Source organism: Cetorhinus maximus, chromosome 18 (genome assembly GCF_964194155.1).
Source record: "Cetorhinus maximus chromosome 18, sCetMax3.hap1.1, whole genome shotgun sequence".
In the NCBI taxonomy this organism is placed as follows: Eukaryota; Metazoa; Chordata; class Chondrichthyes; order Lamniformes; family Cetorhinidae; genus Cetorhinus; species Cetorhinus maximus.
This window is the reverse complement of record NC_135896.1, coordinates 11,460,494-11,475,732: the sequence shown is the minus strand read 5'-3', so window position 1 is coordinate 11,475,732 and position 15,239 is coordinate 11,460,494. Positions and strand designations below refer to the sequence as shown.

The 15,239-nt window shown below is 41.7% G+C and overlaps 1 protein-coding gene across 1 annotated transcript in view; it reads right to left on the bottom strand.

Moving 5' to 3' along the window:
• Positions 1–1,546: 1,546 nt before the first annotated feature.
• alkbh1 (alkB homolog 1, histone H2A dioxygenase) overlaps positions 1,547–15,239 on the bottom strand; it is a 37,082-nt gene continuing 23,389 nt past the window's right edge. The window contains exons 3-6 of the mRNA XM_078562080.1: positions 15,031–15,193; positions 7,240–7,330; positions 5,555–5,748; positions 1,547–3,174 (exon numbers count right to left, since the gene is read on the bottom strand). Coding sequence (XP_078418206.1) covers positions 2,733–3,174; positions 5,555–5,748; positions 7,240–7,330; positions 15,031–15,193 — 890 coding nt within the window. The 3' untranslated portion in view covers positions 1,547–2,732. The remainder of the gene's footprint in view (positions 3,175–5,554; positions 5,749–7,239; positions 7,331–15,030; positions 15,194–15,239) is intronic.

Here is a 15,239-nt window from a genome sequence, read left to right as displayed (position 1 = left end):
TCTCATTGCTCCCTGCAGCAAAACATGAACAAAGTCCACAGCACTCAAGAAGCACTAGTAGAAATACCTCCATCTCAGTTCCAAGTCCAATAAACATAACCTAACTATGGTAGAAGCACAGCCCATAAACTATGAATTGTAAAGAGCAATAAAAATTGAATTATGCGACTCTCTATGTTCTACATTTAAAACCCAGCAACGTTGTACTAAAACCATATTTCACTCTGTTCCATAACCGAGAATGAATTGATGGTGCATGGCATGGCAGATGATGAGAGTAATAAAATTCATCAAAGGTTTGTCAGCTTAAACGAGCACCACCAACTGTTTTAAACACATTCAGGTCTTGTTATTAGAGAAATATTCTAATGGAGCTTTCTTCCAGTTGCAATGCTTGATACTGCTGGGAAAAAAAGAGGGATTGAAGCTGGGCTTGAAAAGGGGACTCTTTAAAACAATTCATTCGCTTTTGAGTGTGTGGACAGGGAACAGAAACATAGCTCCTCTTCATTGCAGGAGGCTCTTTGGGCAAAAGAAAAATTGGAGCCAGGTCATTCAGGAGAGAAGTCAGGAAACGCTTCTTCCCAGAAAAGGTGGTTGAAACAAAAGTAAAATACTGCGGATGCTGGAAATCTTAAATAAAAACAGAAAATGTTAGAAAAACTCAGCAGATCTGACAGCATCTGTGGAGAATGGTTGAAATGTTGGACTCTCCCCACCCCACCCCACCCCACCCGCCCCCACAAAAAGCAGTAGGTGCTAGATCAATTAATAATTCCCAATCTGGGATCAATAGGTTTTTTGCTGGTCAAGGGTTTTAATTATGGGAGGGAGGGAGATAATATTACTGCCCTTTCTTTAGTCACTCTGAATGCTCATTTGCCATGGAATAACCAACACTATTCCTATTGATGGGCAAAGGTTGTCTTGGAATTGCGTTCCTGCAAAGGACACACATAACCCAATCAGATCACTATTATTATTGTCCCTGGGTTATGCAATTGTATCAGTAGATGTAGCGCCAGGTAGGTCAACTGCCATAGCAGCAAGATGCTCAGACCACTTATGGGACCATCAGAACACAAAAAGGAAACTCCCACAGCCCCGCATTAGTAGCATTTACCTTTACAAGGCTAGCACTGTGTTCCTCAAAGTTCAACACTGTTAATATGTTCGCCTTAGAATTAGAGTAATAACGTGGTTATTGGTTATACATCTGACTGTGTCTTGTTCAGTCCTTGGGAGACCCAAATACTAAATGAGCTGCTTTATGTAGGGTGAAACAAAAGCCAAATTAGAGTTTAACAATTAATTAGATATTTTCAACAGTAGTAAAGTTCAGGTTTTAGAAGGGATAGTGGATAAAACACTCGTTATTTTGGTCTCTCCTGTGTTTCCTTCTATAGTCCTTGTTTCTATATTTAGTATATATTTTATATGCTTATAAGGAATTCTCGACTACAGTGGAGGGAATTTAGATACCAATTTATCAATTCTGACATGATGCTCAGCATTTGAAGTATTTCAGGCAACAGAGAAACCAATATTCATGTATGAATACTTTTTATTATTCATATGGCATAAAACTGGAACTCCCACTAGGTTTGATTACCTTGTAACATCTGTTCATTATTTAAATATCACTTCAAAGTCTCCACCTGTTACAGCATATTTTCTCTCGCAAGTAGAAGGTAACTTACAGGCTTTTTCTATACTACTGCCCAGCTTGAGGGATCAAGTCTGCCACAAGTGAAGGGTTGGGCTAGACTGCCTGAACGTCTTTTCATGGGTTTTATCCACTTACACTGTTACAAGATTCTTCTGTACTCATTCAGCTTTGTTACAACAACTGCTCCAAAGCCAGCCTTTGATGGCACGATTAATCAAAATGAGCATTAAATCAGGTAAGGTGACTGTGTGGCCAACAAACTATGTTTTCCCTCTCTGATCTTGTTTAAATTCATTGCACACTAACAGGAGGAAAGTTTTTTCTGTATGTGTTAGGTTATAATTCGGGAAATCTCAATACAGTCTCTAGAGGGCAGAAAACGGCTGTTGTAAGTTAGGCACAGAAACTCAAAAGGCCACAAAGTTGGCTGAAGAAAGAAATATGATGCCAGCTTTACAATTAGGAGTGCTACTCCAACAGGGTAAAGCCTGGGGCAAAGCGTATGATGGCTTTACAGCGAGCCTAATCCATGCTACACTTGTTAGACTGACGAGACACTGAGCTTCCCCCCCACCACCTGCGCTGGGTTCCCCAGGGTTGGGGAGCTATTGAAATCTCCATTCACATCGGTGGGACCAGAAGATCCCGCTGGCATGAGGGGCTAGAAAATTCCGGCCTGGGTATCCAACATATAGATTGTGTTCCTTTCTCCTGCACGACTTCCTTCGTCTCAATTTTTGAGTACTTGAAACAACCCCAAAATATGGGTACTGATGGTGAGACCCATTAAAACAGGTACTGACAGGAGAATGCTGGAAAATGGCTGCGGATGAGGCCACCCATGAGTGCTGGCATTGAGAGTGAGAACCCGTACTGATGGGGTGGTCTGTGAATACTGACGTGATGGAAAGATCCTTTAGTATTTCCTCAACAGTTTTTCCAAGTGCATAAGGTACAGAAATCTTGCAATACAGACGTCACGAACTAATACATCTCTGCCTCCGTGAACTTGCCAGCACACAAAAGTATCACTTAACTACCCCTCCAGAAAAGATTAGTAGAATTATGGAGACTTTGCTGCTGTTTCCAGTTTCTGTCGTTTATGTTCATTCTCCTCTTTGGGATCTTGGTGATAAGAGTACGGCTGGGAATCTGTTATCTTTTCAGTGTCTGACGTGACTGGGAAACTCTGTCCGACTCCTACCACTTGGCGCACAGTCATGTTTACCCTGGAGCTCTGTAGGTATTTCGCACAGATTTCCCAGTCACCTTCGTCACTTTGTCCATAGCTTGTGTCAGCAGAGCAGTTGTCCCTGGTCGTCGTGTGCTCTAAGCAGCTGGGGATTGCCCTTCCTTCCAGATTGGGGACAATCCGGGGAACTGCGTGATAGAAAAGACGGCTCCTGCCTGACATGATTATGATGTCACCGCTGTGAATGAACATTGGAAGGGGAGGGTCCTGCCTCTTCAGGCCTCCAAGTAAAAACACAGCTGACTGGCCAAAACTAGAGGAACAGGAGAGAAAAGGAAAACTTGAGATTAGCAATTTCAATTACTTTCAGCCTGTCTATTTTCTCCCCTCCCCTCCTGAAGCAGTGGCTTAATGGTGCTGTGATTTCACAGGTATAGATCATTCTTTGGTGCTTCACCCAGAAAACTATTCTTCAAAAAAGATGCTTGACAGTGTCTATGGATGCTTCCATCATGCTGACACAGTAACTAGTTTCATCTGACATTGGGACTAACCAGCTCAGCACAGACCAAGGACTTTGACATGGGAAACTATACAGACAGCAGAATTTTGCATGATGTTTATGGAGGGTGCATGATGGGAGGCAACCAAGAGAGAGTAATTAAGTCTGGAGGTGACAGTGAAGGACAGTTTCAGCTGTAGATGGAATGATACAATGGCAGAAATGGACTCTGTTGCAGGGGTGGAAGTAAAATGGACTGCCTGATTAGAGACAATATAAGATCTGAAACTCAGTGTTGTTTTGGCAGTTAAGCATTCTGATCCAGCTCAAGACAATGATTGGGAGGATGGGGATTGGAGCCAGTGACTAGTCATTGTACAATGCATTTAAAATAAATCAAATTGATCCAATAGTTTATCTGATTGATTCAGTCACCAAGAAATATCATAATAATTATCGTGGTCTTGAAATAATAACATTTATATATCACAACTTTTCCACATTTATTACCATATTACACTGAAAAAGATTTCAACTTCTTATGTTGCATTCAGGATAGTAATGTGTTTTTGACTTCATTAAACAGTTTGGCTTCTCACTTTGATGAATTAAAATGCCTGTATCATTCTTTGGTCACATCTATTTCATAAGTACTGTTTGACATGAGAACCCCGGAGGCTGGTGGTGCAAATGCTGGAGCAACAACACTGTTGTGGAATTGAAACTCGCACCCATGATCTTCCCCTGCTCAAATCAACTGCCAGGAGATATCCATAGCAAAGGTGTCTCCCTAAAAACACAACAAGCTAAGCTGCACTGCACTCACTGTCTGCTGGGTAATTTCAGAGTTGTTATTATCCCTCAGATGCGAATTGTGCAATACCGGGAGAAATAAAAGATCAATGTACTGCAAATTGCTAGTATTCATTACTTTCATTGATCTTCTCAATGTTTACTCGCCCCCTCTCTCTATCCAACACCTCCCTCCAGCCTGTAGAATTGGTCAACCAAGGCCATATAATTCCAAATGTCACAGACATTGCTGAGAAAAAGATTAAAGTGTCAGTGCAACTGAAGTTACAGTCTATGCAAAAATCTCTCTCCCTGCAGATGCTAAGTGTGTTTTGAGATGAGGAGTAAAGGTGCTTACAGCTTGAACAACAGTTCCTTCTCCCCAACCCAAGTCCTAGTCCACTTAGATGGAGAACAAGCTGAAGAATTGAAATTTATGGTACTCAAGGCTGTTAGGTCGAGGCACCAGCAATAAGTGTCAGCAATGGATCAGCTGGTATCCCTCGCCTCTGAGTTAAAAGGTTGCGAGTTCAAGGACAATTCAATGACTTGAGCACAAAATCCTGCCTAACACCCAATGCAATACTGAGTGAGTGTTGCAGTGTCAAGTTGCTGCCTTTTGAATGAGATATTAAACCAGCTCTGAGTTGGTAAAAACTGAGCTCTCTCAGTTGGTAAAAGGTCCCATGGCAGCATTCGCAGAAGAGCAGGAGAGTTATCCCTGGTGTCCTGGCCATTATTTATACCTCAAGTAACATCACTAAAGTCTAGATTATCTGGTCATTATCGTTATTCTGGGAACTCGTTGTGTGCAAATAGGCTACCACATTTCGTAGATTACAACAGTGACTCTATTTCAAATGTGCTCAATTGGCTGTAAAGTGCTTTGGGGTGTCCTGAGATTGTGAAAGAAGTGAGATAAATCCAAGTTTGTTTTTACTTATCCAGTAAATAACAAAGGCACCATTCTGTTTAAACTATTAATAAAAAGGAACAACTAGAATCATAGAATGATACAGCCCATCGGGCCTATGCTAGCTCTTTGAAAGACCTGGTCAGTTAATTCCAGTCCTCTGACCTTTCCTCACGGCTCCGTACATTTTCCCCTTCAGTTATTTATCCAACTCTCTTCTGAAAGTCATTACAGAATCTGCTTCCACCACCCTTTGAGATAGTGAAGTCCAGATTACAACAACTCATTATAAACAAATGTCTTCACATTTTGCCTCTGGATCTTTACCAATTACTTTAAATCAGTGTCCTCTAGTTACTGACCTCTTTGCCAATGGAAATGCTAGTTCCTGACACTGATTGAGATGACTAATAAAGATATTCATTAAAAGGAACATTTTCTTCCCCCTCCTACACAAAATGTGCCATTTTGTTCACTTTTCTTTACCTGAATGATAAAAGGGGTTTGGAATAATCCATCTCAGATTCATCCACATGAATACCCAATGATGAGTCAAAACGGTAATAATTCAGTATTCCAGCTTCTGCCTTAAACTGCTGAAAGCCACATGCTGCCGCCACTTGTTCAGACAGGTAAGCGAGGTCCGTGGGAAATGCTGTATAGTGATCGGGTGAATACTTCTGCAAACAAAACGTACGAGCAAACAAGTGCTGAGATTTGAGTGTTGGTATGGTTACAACCATCCAGACAAGTGGTGAATATTCCATCACACTCCTGACCCAGGTCTTATGGCTGGTAAAGAGGCTTTTGAGTATCTAGCCTATCTCCTGCCCTTGTTACCACAGTATCAATATGATTGGTCCAGTTATGCTTCTGCCAGTGGAAGCCGCCAAATTGTTGATGTTGGGGGAATTGGAAACTATGCTGTTGTTGAAACTCGGGGGAGCTGGCTGGGATTATCTTTTGATGAAGGTGGTCATTGCATAGCACATCTGGTTAAAATATTACATTCCATTTGTCACCCCAGGCCTGGAATATGTCCAGATTCTATTTAGGTCAGGTTGGGCAGTGGAGGGATTTTGAATGGAGTTGAACGCTCTGGAGTAGTCAGCAAATAACTTTACTCCTGATCTTATGGTCTGGAGAAGGGGAGGTCATTAAACACACACTGCGAGACTCCAGACTGGTAAAAGTAAATTTTCAGTGCCAGAGAGGCTGTTTGGCAGTAATTAAAACTCATCATACCCTTAAACATTGAACGGAACTTGAATGGACAAGTCCCAACTATTTCTGGCATGTTTAATTGATAATTAATGGGCAAGTACTGCGACTACATCTCCTTCTGAAGCTTTAATGCAGTATCTGTGAGGTACCAGTGTAGTGAAGCTGACAGTCTCACTGTTATTATTAGCGCAAAATCCAGGCTATGATCTACATTTGGGCTTTCATGTTGGCTCACGGTTAAGGCAGTGAACAGCTGAACCACATGAATCAAGGAGGTCCCAAGTTTGAATGGTCACAATGAGTTTGATGTTCTCATCTGAGGTATGTAGAGCTTGTAGCAGTAGGTCTGCCATACTGGTTTCTGGACCCTTGGGTTTACAGAATGGAAAAAGAGAGGAGGATGAAAACGTTTCCAACATTTCCCTCTGAATCACTAACCAGTTGACTTCTAATGAGAACGGGCTCGGCTGGGGCTCAGGTCCAACTCCCCTGTAATGCATACTCATAGTACAAGCTCATACAGGAAGAATGGTCATTTGGCTGAGTTATAGGAGGATATCTAGCATCATTGCTTGCTGCAGTGGGATGAAACCATTGACACAGAAAGAAAGAGTGAGCAAAAAAACAATCCACTCATGCAAGTACTTCCCCACAGAATAAGATGGTTTCAAGAAAGCACTAGTCCCCTTTTGCTTCTGGTTTACACCTCTGACAAGCTAAATGGAATCAAGTGTCAGATTTTCAGCTTCCTTGCAATCATTTAGCTTTGTGAGAGTCCTAATGGCTGCGTGGAAGTTGGCAGGAAGCTAGGAACAGGTCACCTGTTCATCTTCCCGACAGATGTAAGGTGTTAAGCTACAGGCTGAAATCACGAAATGGAACCTGATAGAAAGGAGGGAGTACTCATTTTTCCTGAAAATGTTTTCTTAATCACAGAGCAAAGTTACCTTAGTCTCCCAGTTGTAATGATATCCTAGGGTAACCCATCGCAACTTCTCCAGCAAGCTTTTAGCCTCTCGTTTACCAGGGGTTTTAAGCCTGGAAAAGATAGGAAGAAAGATAGGAAGTTCCATTAAAAAATGCACTTCACTTTTCACTCCCATTCCTAGAGTGTACAACATGGCATCTAAGGGTGTCTGAATGAACTCCACAGTGTGGTCGACCCTAAGCTCCCCAAGGACTAGCTGGATCAGCATGTAGTATCTGGAAGGGTCCCGTGCTCAGGGTTATGAGCAAAGGCCAACGGTGGATCCGACGGATTCTATGGCGGTGAAGGTGCAGGAGCTATAACTGTGGAGGACAACATAGTCCGAGTTGGTGCCAGATGAAGAAGCCTCTGGGAACAGAGGTTGTGTTCCCTTCAAATACACGGGGGAAGGTGGCAATGTCACTGGACTAGTAATCCAGAGGTTCAGGCTAATATTTTGAGGACATGGGTTCAAATCCCACTACGGCATCTGGTAGTTTAAATTCAATTAATAAAATCTGGAATTGAAAGTTAGTCTCAGTTTCATGGTCACCATAACTATCACCGATTATCTACAAATCCACCTGGTTCACTAATGTCCTTTAGGGAGGGAAATCTGCCATCCTTTTCTGGTCTGGACTACACATAACTCCAAACCCACAGCAATGCAGCTCTTATCTGCCCTCTGAAATGACCTAGTAAGCCACTCAGTTCAAGGGCAACTAGGGATGGGCAACAAATTCTGGCCTTGCCAGTGACGCCCACATCCCATGAAAGAATAAAACACATGAGGAAGGCAATGGGAAATCACCTCAAGCTTCACTCTACTCAAGTCAAATGTGGTTAGTACAAACAATTCTTATCAAGACAACAGTGTGAATGGGATTGGTACCACTTGTGTCAACACCTCTCTCGCTTCGGATGTCCACTGATGTGCAAGTCATCATGCACAACCCTCAAAAAGCTCTAAGAACAAGCATAAGAAAAGAATAACTGACACCAAAAGAATTGCTACTTGGAACGTTACAACATTCTATCAAGCAGGGCAAGCAAAAACTGTCACTCAAAAGATGTGCAGATTGTCAATCAATATTCTTAGCTTGCGTGAAGTAAGGTGGACGGAAGCTGGGAAGTACCAACACAATGATGGGGTCATTATCTGCTCGGCTGGAGAGAATCATCTACCACCCAGGCACTTTTATCCAAGAGAGTCAGTGGCCCAATGATACAGCTTGGGACTGCACATCACTGGAGTACATCCTGTCAGTCTGCACCAGTCTTCACTTTTCTTACCCATGAGATTTCGTGGTTCATATCCATACAGTACAGCATCCAGTGTTTTGGGCAAGGATGGACTAGAAACTCACTCAACCAAATAAAACAAGCGGGTAGTGATTGGCAGCTCAGGGACTCAAAGCACACACCATTAAGCGTACAGGCTGCATGCTCCTGGCAGTTGGAAACTGCATGCTTTAGTTTTCAGGAATCGTACATGTTGGTACTGCTATTTCACTGATGTTGGGGTAGGCTGCTGGAAGATTTTAATATTTACAAAATATTGCATTTGGTTGGAAGAAACAAAATCAAAAAATACCCTTTATCACTATAAAATTTGCTAATGCCCCCCTTAAAATAAGGATTAGCAATTAATTAATAAGAGAAAAAGAAGAGACATACACTGAGAGAAACGGGGAGAAAGGAAAAACAGTATGAAGAGAAAGAGAGAAATGGAAAGATACAAGAGACAGAGACAGCGGGAAATAGAAAGAAAAAAGTTTCTAGTCCATCCTTGCCCAAAACACTGGATGCTGTACTGTATGGATATGAAATACAAAATCTCATGAGTAAGGAAAGAGTTGAAGACTGGTGCAGACTGACAGGATGTTCCAAGGGTCCTTAGAGTCTGGAAAAGTTCCAGAGTATTGACAAACTGCCAATATAACACTTTTATTCAAAAAGGGAGGGAGGCAAAAAACAGGTAACTAAAGGCCAGTTACCTTAACATATCTCATTGGGAAAATGTTGGGGTCTATTATAAAGGATGTGGTAGCAGAGCATTTAGAAACGCATAATCTAATCAAGCAGAGTCAGCATGGCTTCATGAAGGGGAAAATCATGCCTGACAAATTTATTAGAATTCTTTGAGGAGGTAACAAGCAAGATAAAGGGGAACCTGTAGATGTAATGTATTTGGATTTCCAAAAGGCGTTTGATAAGGTAGCACACATAAGGCCACTTAATAAGATAAGAGCCCATGGTGTTGGGGGTAATATATTAGCATGGATAGAGGACTGGCTAACTAATAGAAGACAGAGAGCTCGGATACAGGGGGGAATTTTCAGGATGGCAACCTGTAACTAATGAAGTGCCACTGGGATCAGTGCTAGGGCCACAATTATTTACAATATATATTAATGACTTGGATGAGGGAAATTAATGTACTATCGCCAAGTTTGCGGATGACACAAAAATAGGTGGGAAGGCAAGTGGTGAGGGTGACACAGAGTCTATAGAGGGATATGGACAGGTTAAATGAGTGGGAAAAAATGTGGCAGCTGGAATATAGGGATGAATTTTCCTGTCGGCGAGCGGGGTCAGGGACTGCTCGCCGACGTGTAAAATGACGAGCGGTGACGTTGGGTGGGCGTCCTGATGTCACTGTGCGTCATTTAGATTGTCAGTTTGGTGGATGTGCAGTTGTGCGCCCGCCGAACTGTCAAAGGCCTTTAAGGCCATTAAGGAAGTCATTAAAGCTGTTAAGAATGCTGCCCGTTCAACCTTAAGGTTGGCGGGCAGGCGAAGAGCCCAGGTGGCCTTCGCATTTTTCATGAAACCTCATCCACGGGTGGGATGAAATTTCATGAAGTGTTTTAAAATGTAATAAAAATTTATACTTTTATTCTTTGACATGTCCCAGCTCATGTGATACTGTCACATGAGGGGACATGTTTTAAAAGTGTTACAAACCTTTATTTGAAACTTTAGCACTGAAACAAATCTGCCTGAGGCACCTCTGTGCCTCGGGGAGATCTCTGTGCTCTTTCGCGCGCATGTGCAAAAGGGCGCAGGGAACCTCTCAGGGAATCGCCCCCCGCCCGCACAGGGAGCGCTCAGCACTTCCGGGTGTGCGTCACACTGGGCAGGTCTTAATTGGCCCACCCACGTAAAATGGCGGCGCGAACCCAATTGTTCTCCTGCCCGCCCCCCCAATGGAGGGAAAATTCAGCCCATAATGTGTGAAAGTGTAAGGTTATGCACTTGGCAGGAAGACTAGAGGAGCTGAATATTATTTAAATGGAGAAAGACTGAAGAAAGCTGCAGCACAGAGGGATTTGGGGGTCCTCGTGCATGAATCCCAAAAAGCTAGCATACAAGTTCAGCAGGTAATAGATAAGACAAATGGAATGTTGGCCTTTATTTCAAAGGGAATGGCGTCTAAAAATAGAGAAGTCTCGCTAAAACTATACAAGGCACTAGTTAGACCACACCTAGAATACTGTGAACAGTTTTGGTCCCCTTACCTAAGGAAAGATATACTGGCATTGGAGGCAGTCCAAACAAGGTTCACTAGGTTGATCCCAGGTATGGAGGGAATTTCTTATGAGGTGAGGTTGAGTGGGTTGGGCCTGTACTCATTTGGAGTTTAGGAGAATGAGAGGCAACCTTATTGAAACATATAAGAATCATAGAGGGCTTGACAGGGTAGACGCTGAGAAGTTGTTTCCCCTTGTGGGAGAGTCTAGGACCAGAGGGCATGATCTCAGAGTAAGGGGACACCCATTTAAAACAGAGATGAGGAGGAATTTCTTCTCTCAGAGGGCAGTCAATCTGTGGAATTCTTTACCGCAGAGGGTGGGTTGTTAAATATATTCAAGACTGAAGATAGACAGATTTTTAATCACTAAGGGAATCAAGGGTTATGGGGAAAAGGCAGGAAAGTGGAGTTGAAGATTAGCAGATCAGCCTTGATCTCATTGAATGGCAGAGCAGACTTGATGGGCTGAATGGCCTACTTCTACTCCTGTGTCTTATGGTCTTAAAGGATTTTTGATTCTGCATTGAAAGATTTGGTAGCTTTCAAATTAAATCAACTATACTGAAATCAACAATAATCCCTCTGCTGATGTCCTCTGTCATTTCTGATTGACAGAAGGGAGCCTAAAAAAGGTCAGTGTCAAACTGTTTTGACAAAATTCTGTCTGAATAAACAGACAAGGGTTAGATTCTCTTTTCTTGAAATCCACATCCATGGAGTTTATGGCTGGTGAATGGACAAGGATTAGTTAATGTGCTTTTCCACACATTCAGTCTGAATTTAACTTTATTGAATGGGAAGTGCAATTTAAACAGGTGATTCCAGTTCACAACTCGGTTTCTGTGTGAGGTTACATCTGGCAATCAAGTGGAAAATGGATGAATATCATCCAATCTCTTCCTGCAAACCAGTTTCTGTAAAAGTCAGTGCTGGCACACATTAGGTTCTTGACTTTCTGGCTGAGTTTCATAACTATTTGAGCTACTGAGCTGGCCCAGATCTGATATTTTGGTTACACTGTAAGATTACACTCAACACCACATTGTAGATATATCTAACGCTTTTAAAAAGCATTTATAAACGGGAAGAACATTCAGAAAAAATAACATTTGGTTCTTGCATTACAGTCAGATCACTGTGGAATCATTACCAACATGTTAATCAGCCATAACCGTGCATTGTAGCACCTGGAGTGCACATGGAACGCATTTTAACATCAGGATTGGTTTCATTATACATCTCTTCAACAAAATAGTCAATCCAATGCTGGTGTAAGAGCCAATGAAAGTTAAACTGGCACCAAATGTGTTGCATAAAGTGTGGTTTTAAATATAAAGTTCACTGTGTCCATTAGGTCCTTGTCAATTTTATAAATACTGCACATAAGATAATGAAAGGTATTGAAAACAAAGCTAGTAATGGGGTCTGTTTTGTTACATAACAAAGTGGTATAAACACAGCAGCCCAATTTATACATAATTATACAATATTCAATGAGACATGACCAGCAGAAGAAAATCTTTTGCTGGTCTCTTGTGGAACACAAGACTGGTGGAGTGATGAAAGAAGGTCACCAGTAAGCCTTTTTGGCTGCTTATGGTGTTTAGTACAAGTAGGTACTGCTTTATATATGCAGTTACAGAAGGATCTCAATACCATTCTATTCTTTCTTCCAGTAGGAAATTCAACATCTGAATTTACTAGATTCTGTTCCTTTAGGGCCCTTGCACTATTGGGTTTGTAGTACAATTAGGAATGTGACGATGCTGCTAGTAATGGGAATCTGGAATGTTTATACAGCATGTAGCATAATAAATCAGTACATAAACTGTACTGCACAGCATTCAAGTGTAAAATTCGCAAGTTTCAAATCTACTATGTGATCACAGCTTTTATTAGCTGATGGAACAGAAAATGTGAGAGGCAATAGGAGATACAGCCTCCTTGCCACCTTTCCTCATAAAAGAACAGAAAATACATTGTCCATTGACCATATTCAGCTGCTTCATCCACCTTCCCTCTAAACTAAGGTTAGAAGAGATACTCGCTGATGATCGCACTATATTCAGTTCCATTTGTGACTCCTCAGATAATGAAGCAGACTGTATCTCAATGCAGCAAGGCATGGGCAACATTCAAGCCTGGGCTGTTAAGTGACAAAAGAATACTCACTCCACACAATTACCACCCTGAACTAGAGAGTCTAATCACTTCCCCAAGATACTTTATTATGTAAAAACTTAAATTGACAAGCCATATAAATATTAGAGGAGGCTAGCAGCTGGGTAACCTGTAGCTAGTTACTTACCTCCTGCCCAAAGTATTTTCACTATCTACAAGGCATAAGTCAGGAGTGTGATGGAATACTCTCCTCTTGCCTGGATGAGTGCAGCTCCAACAACATTTGAAAAGCTTGACACCATCCAGGTCAAAGTAGTCCACTTGATTGGCAGGGGCACCCCATCCATCAGCGATGCACAATAACAGCTGTGTGTACCATCTACAAGATGTACTGCAGCAACTCACCAAAGCTTCAAACCCTTGACCTCTACCACCTACAAGGTGAAGGGCAGCAGGTGCATGGGAACATCAACATCTCCAAGTCACACACCATCCTGACTTGGAAGATATTGTTTCCCTTCCTCCTCAGTGGGTCAAAATCCTGGAACTTCCAACTAACAGCAGTGTCAGAATACCTTCACCACAAAGACTGCAGCAATTCTAGTTGTTCCCCCCACTACCATTTCAAGAGCAATTAAGGATCGGTAATAAATGCTGGTCTTGCCAGTGACATCCATATCCTTTAAATGAATAAAAAACAAGGAGTTTGGTTAATATGTTACTACACATCTCTACAAACCTGTTCAGTATAATGCAGTAGGCAGAGGGCTGACATCGGTTATTAACTCTTTCTCCGTTCCTGCTTTTGGAGTCAAAGCACATTTAGGTGTGCTAGCAAAGAGATCCTAACTTGTATCTATTACTTAAGGATTAGTCCTGAATACTGTCTGCTTTTCACGTTTTAAAGAAAATAAAATAATTATATACCACCTGAAAAACTGAATTTCTGTACACTAGCATCCTAGATGATACTAAGGATTAAAGAAACACATTTAGAATTAAATAAAACCAGTTTATTCACAAGATTCTGTAAATGAAGGTTAGATTTTTGTTTTCAACTTGGTCCAGGCATTGAGCCAGTCAAAAGATTCAGTAAAATTACTAAGTGAGAAGCAGGCTGCAGTACAATAAAAACATTTGCAAAGCGCTGTAAACACATTTATTATTACACTGTTATAACTCTGAACAGATGCTACTGGGTCAGATGTGCATTTCCAACACTATATTTATTTCACAGATTAGCAGGATCTGGGTGCTACCCAACAATTGACCCTGAGATAAATTTTGCAAATCTCCTACATACTATCGGGTAGAATCAGCAAGTGGAAGCTAGAGAAGCAGGCACTTCTCCCGTGGGAATGGAGAAAAAGAAAGGACCATTTATCAAGCCAGTGAAGTGGGAGGGTTTGAAAACGTGCACTGTGTAGAAAGGGATCCACCAAAGCATGCATGCTATTTTCAATCCTCTAGCTGGTGGTTTAGGGCATAGTTGCTAACGTTACGTGTGTATTAATTTACTATTAACATTGTTTTCTAATAATGCTTATGTTAAAATTGATTAAATTAGTTTTATGTAAACCGATGCAAGTATTAGTTGATTTTGCGAGGGAAGATGGAAACTGGGGGGAGTTAAAGCTAGATGAAAGGCTGGAGTAGCATATTACTGACACACACACACATGCAAACACGCACAGAAGGATGAAAGGCACAAGACACATATAGCCAAAGTCCAGAAGCAAAGAGGTTTGCACACTTTTTGAAGCTGGGAATGATATGTGGCTGGGGATGAGAAAGAGGAAGAATAGATGAACATACTACTTCTCCAAAAATGCAACAAGCCTCCATGCAGAAAAAAGCACACCTGGAAAACTATTACACCCATTTTACTGCTCTTTCAAGGTTTATAAAATCAGTTGACTTCAAGGAGTACAGCGACCACATCATTCTGCATAGCTCATTAGAGATTTGGGGAGCTTGCTACAGGATGAATCTTTGGGTTGTACCCATATCCTGTAATTGTTAAATTAAATTGCAGCAAGCCGGAACAAAGGCTGTAAATGAGGAAAAACTGAGGCTTATCAATTGCTAGAATACCTCCCAGTTTGAAGCAGTTACCTCAGCTGTTCTCTACTCTGCTCCCAAAGGTCTCTGGTCTCCTCTGGTGACATGTGAAGGTCCAGGTTGCAAACGTTTGGTTTCCGAGGGTAGATTTTCAAACATTGCTTTGCCCAATAACACTGCCATCCAGGAAGAAATGGATCCGAAATGAACATGAACCCTAATAGAAAGACAGAACTGGATAGATAAAATTATCAATCAAGTAA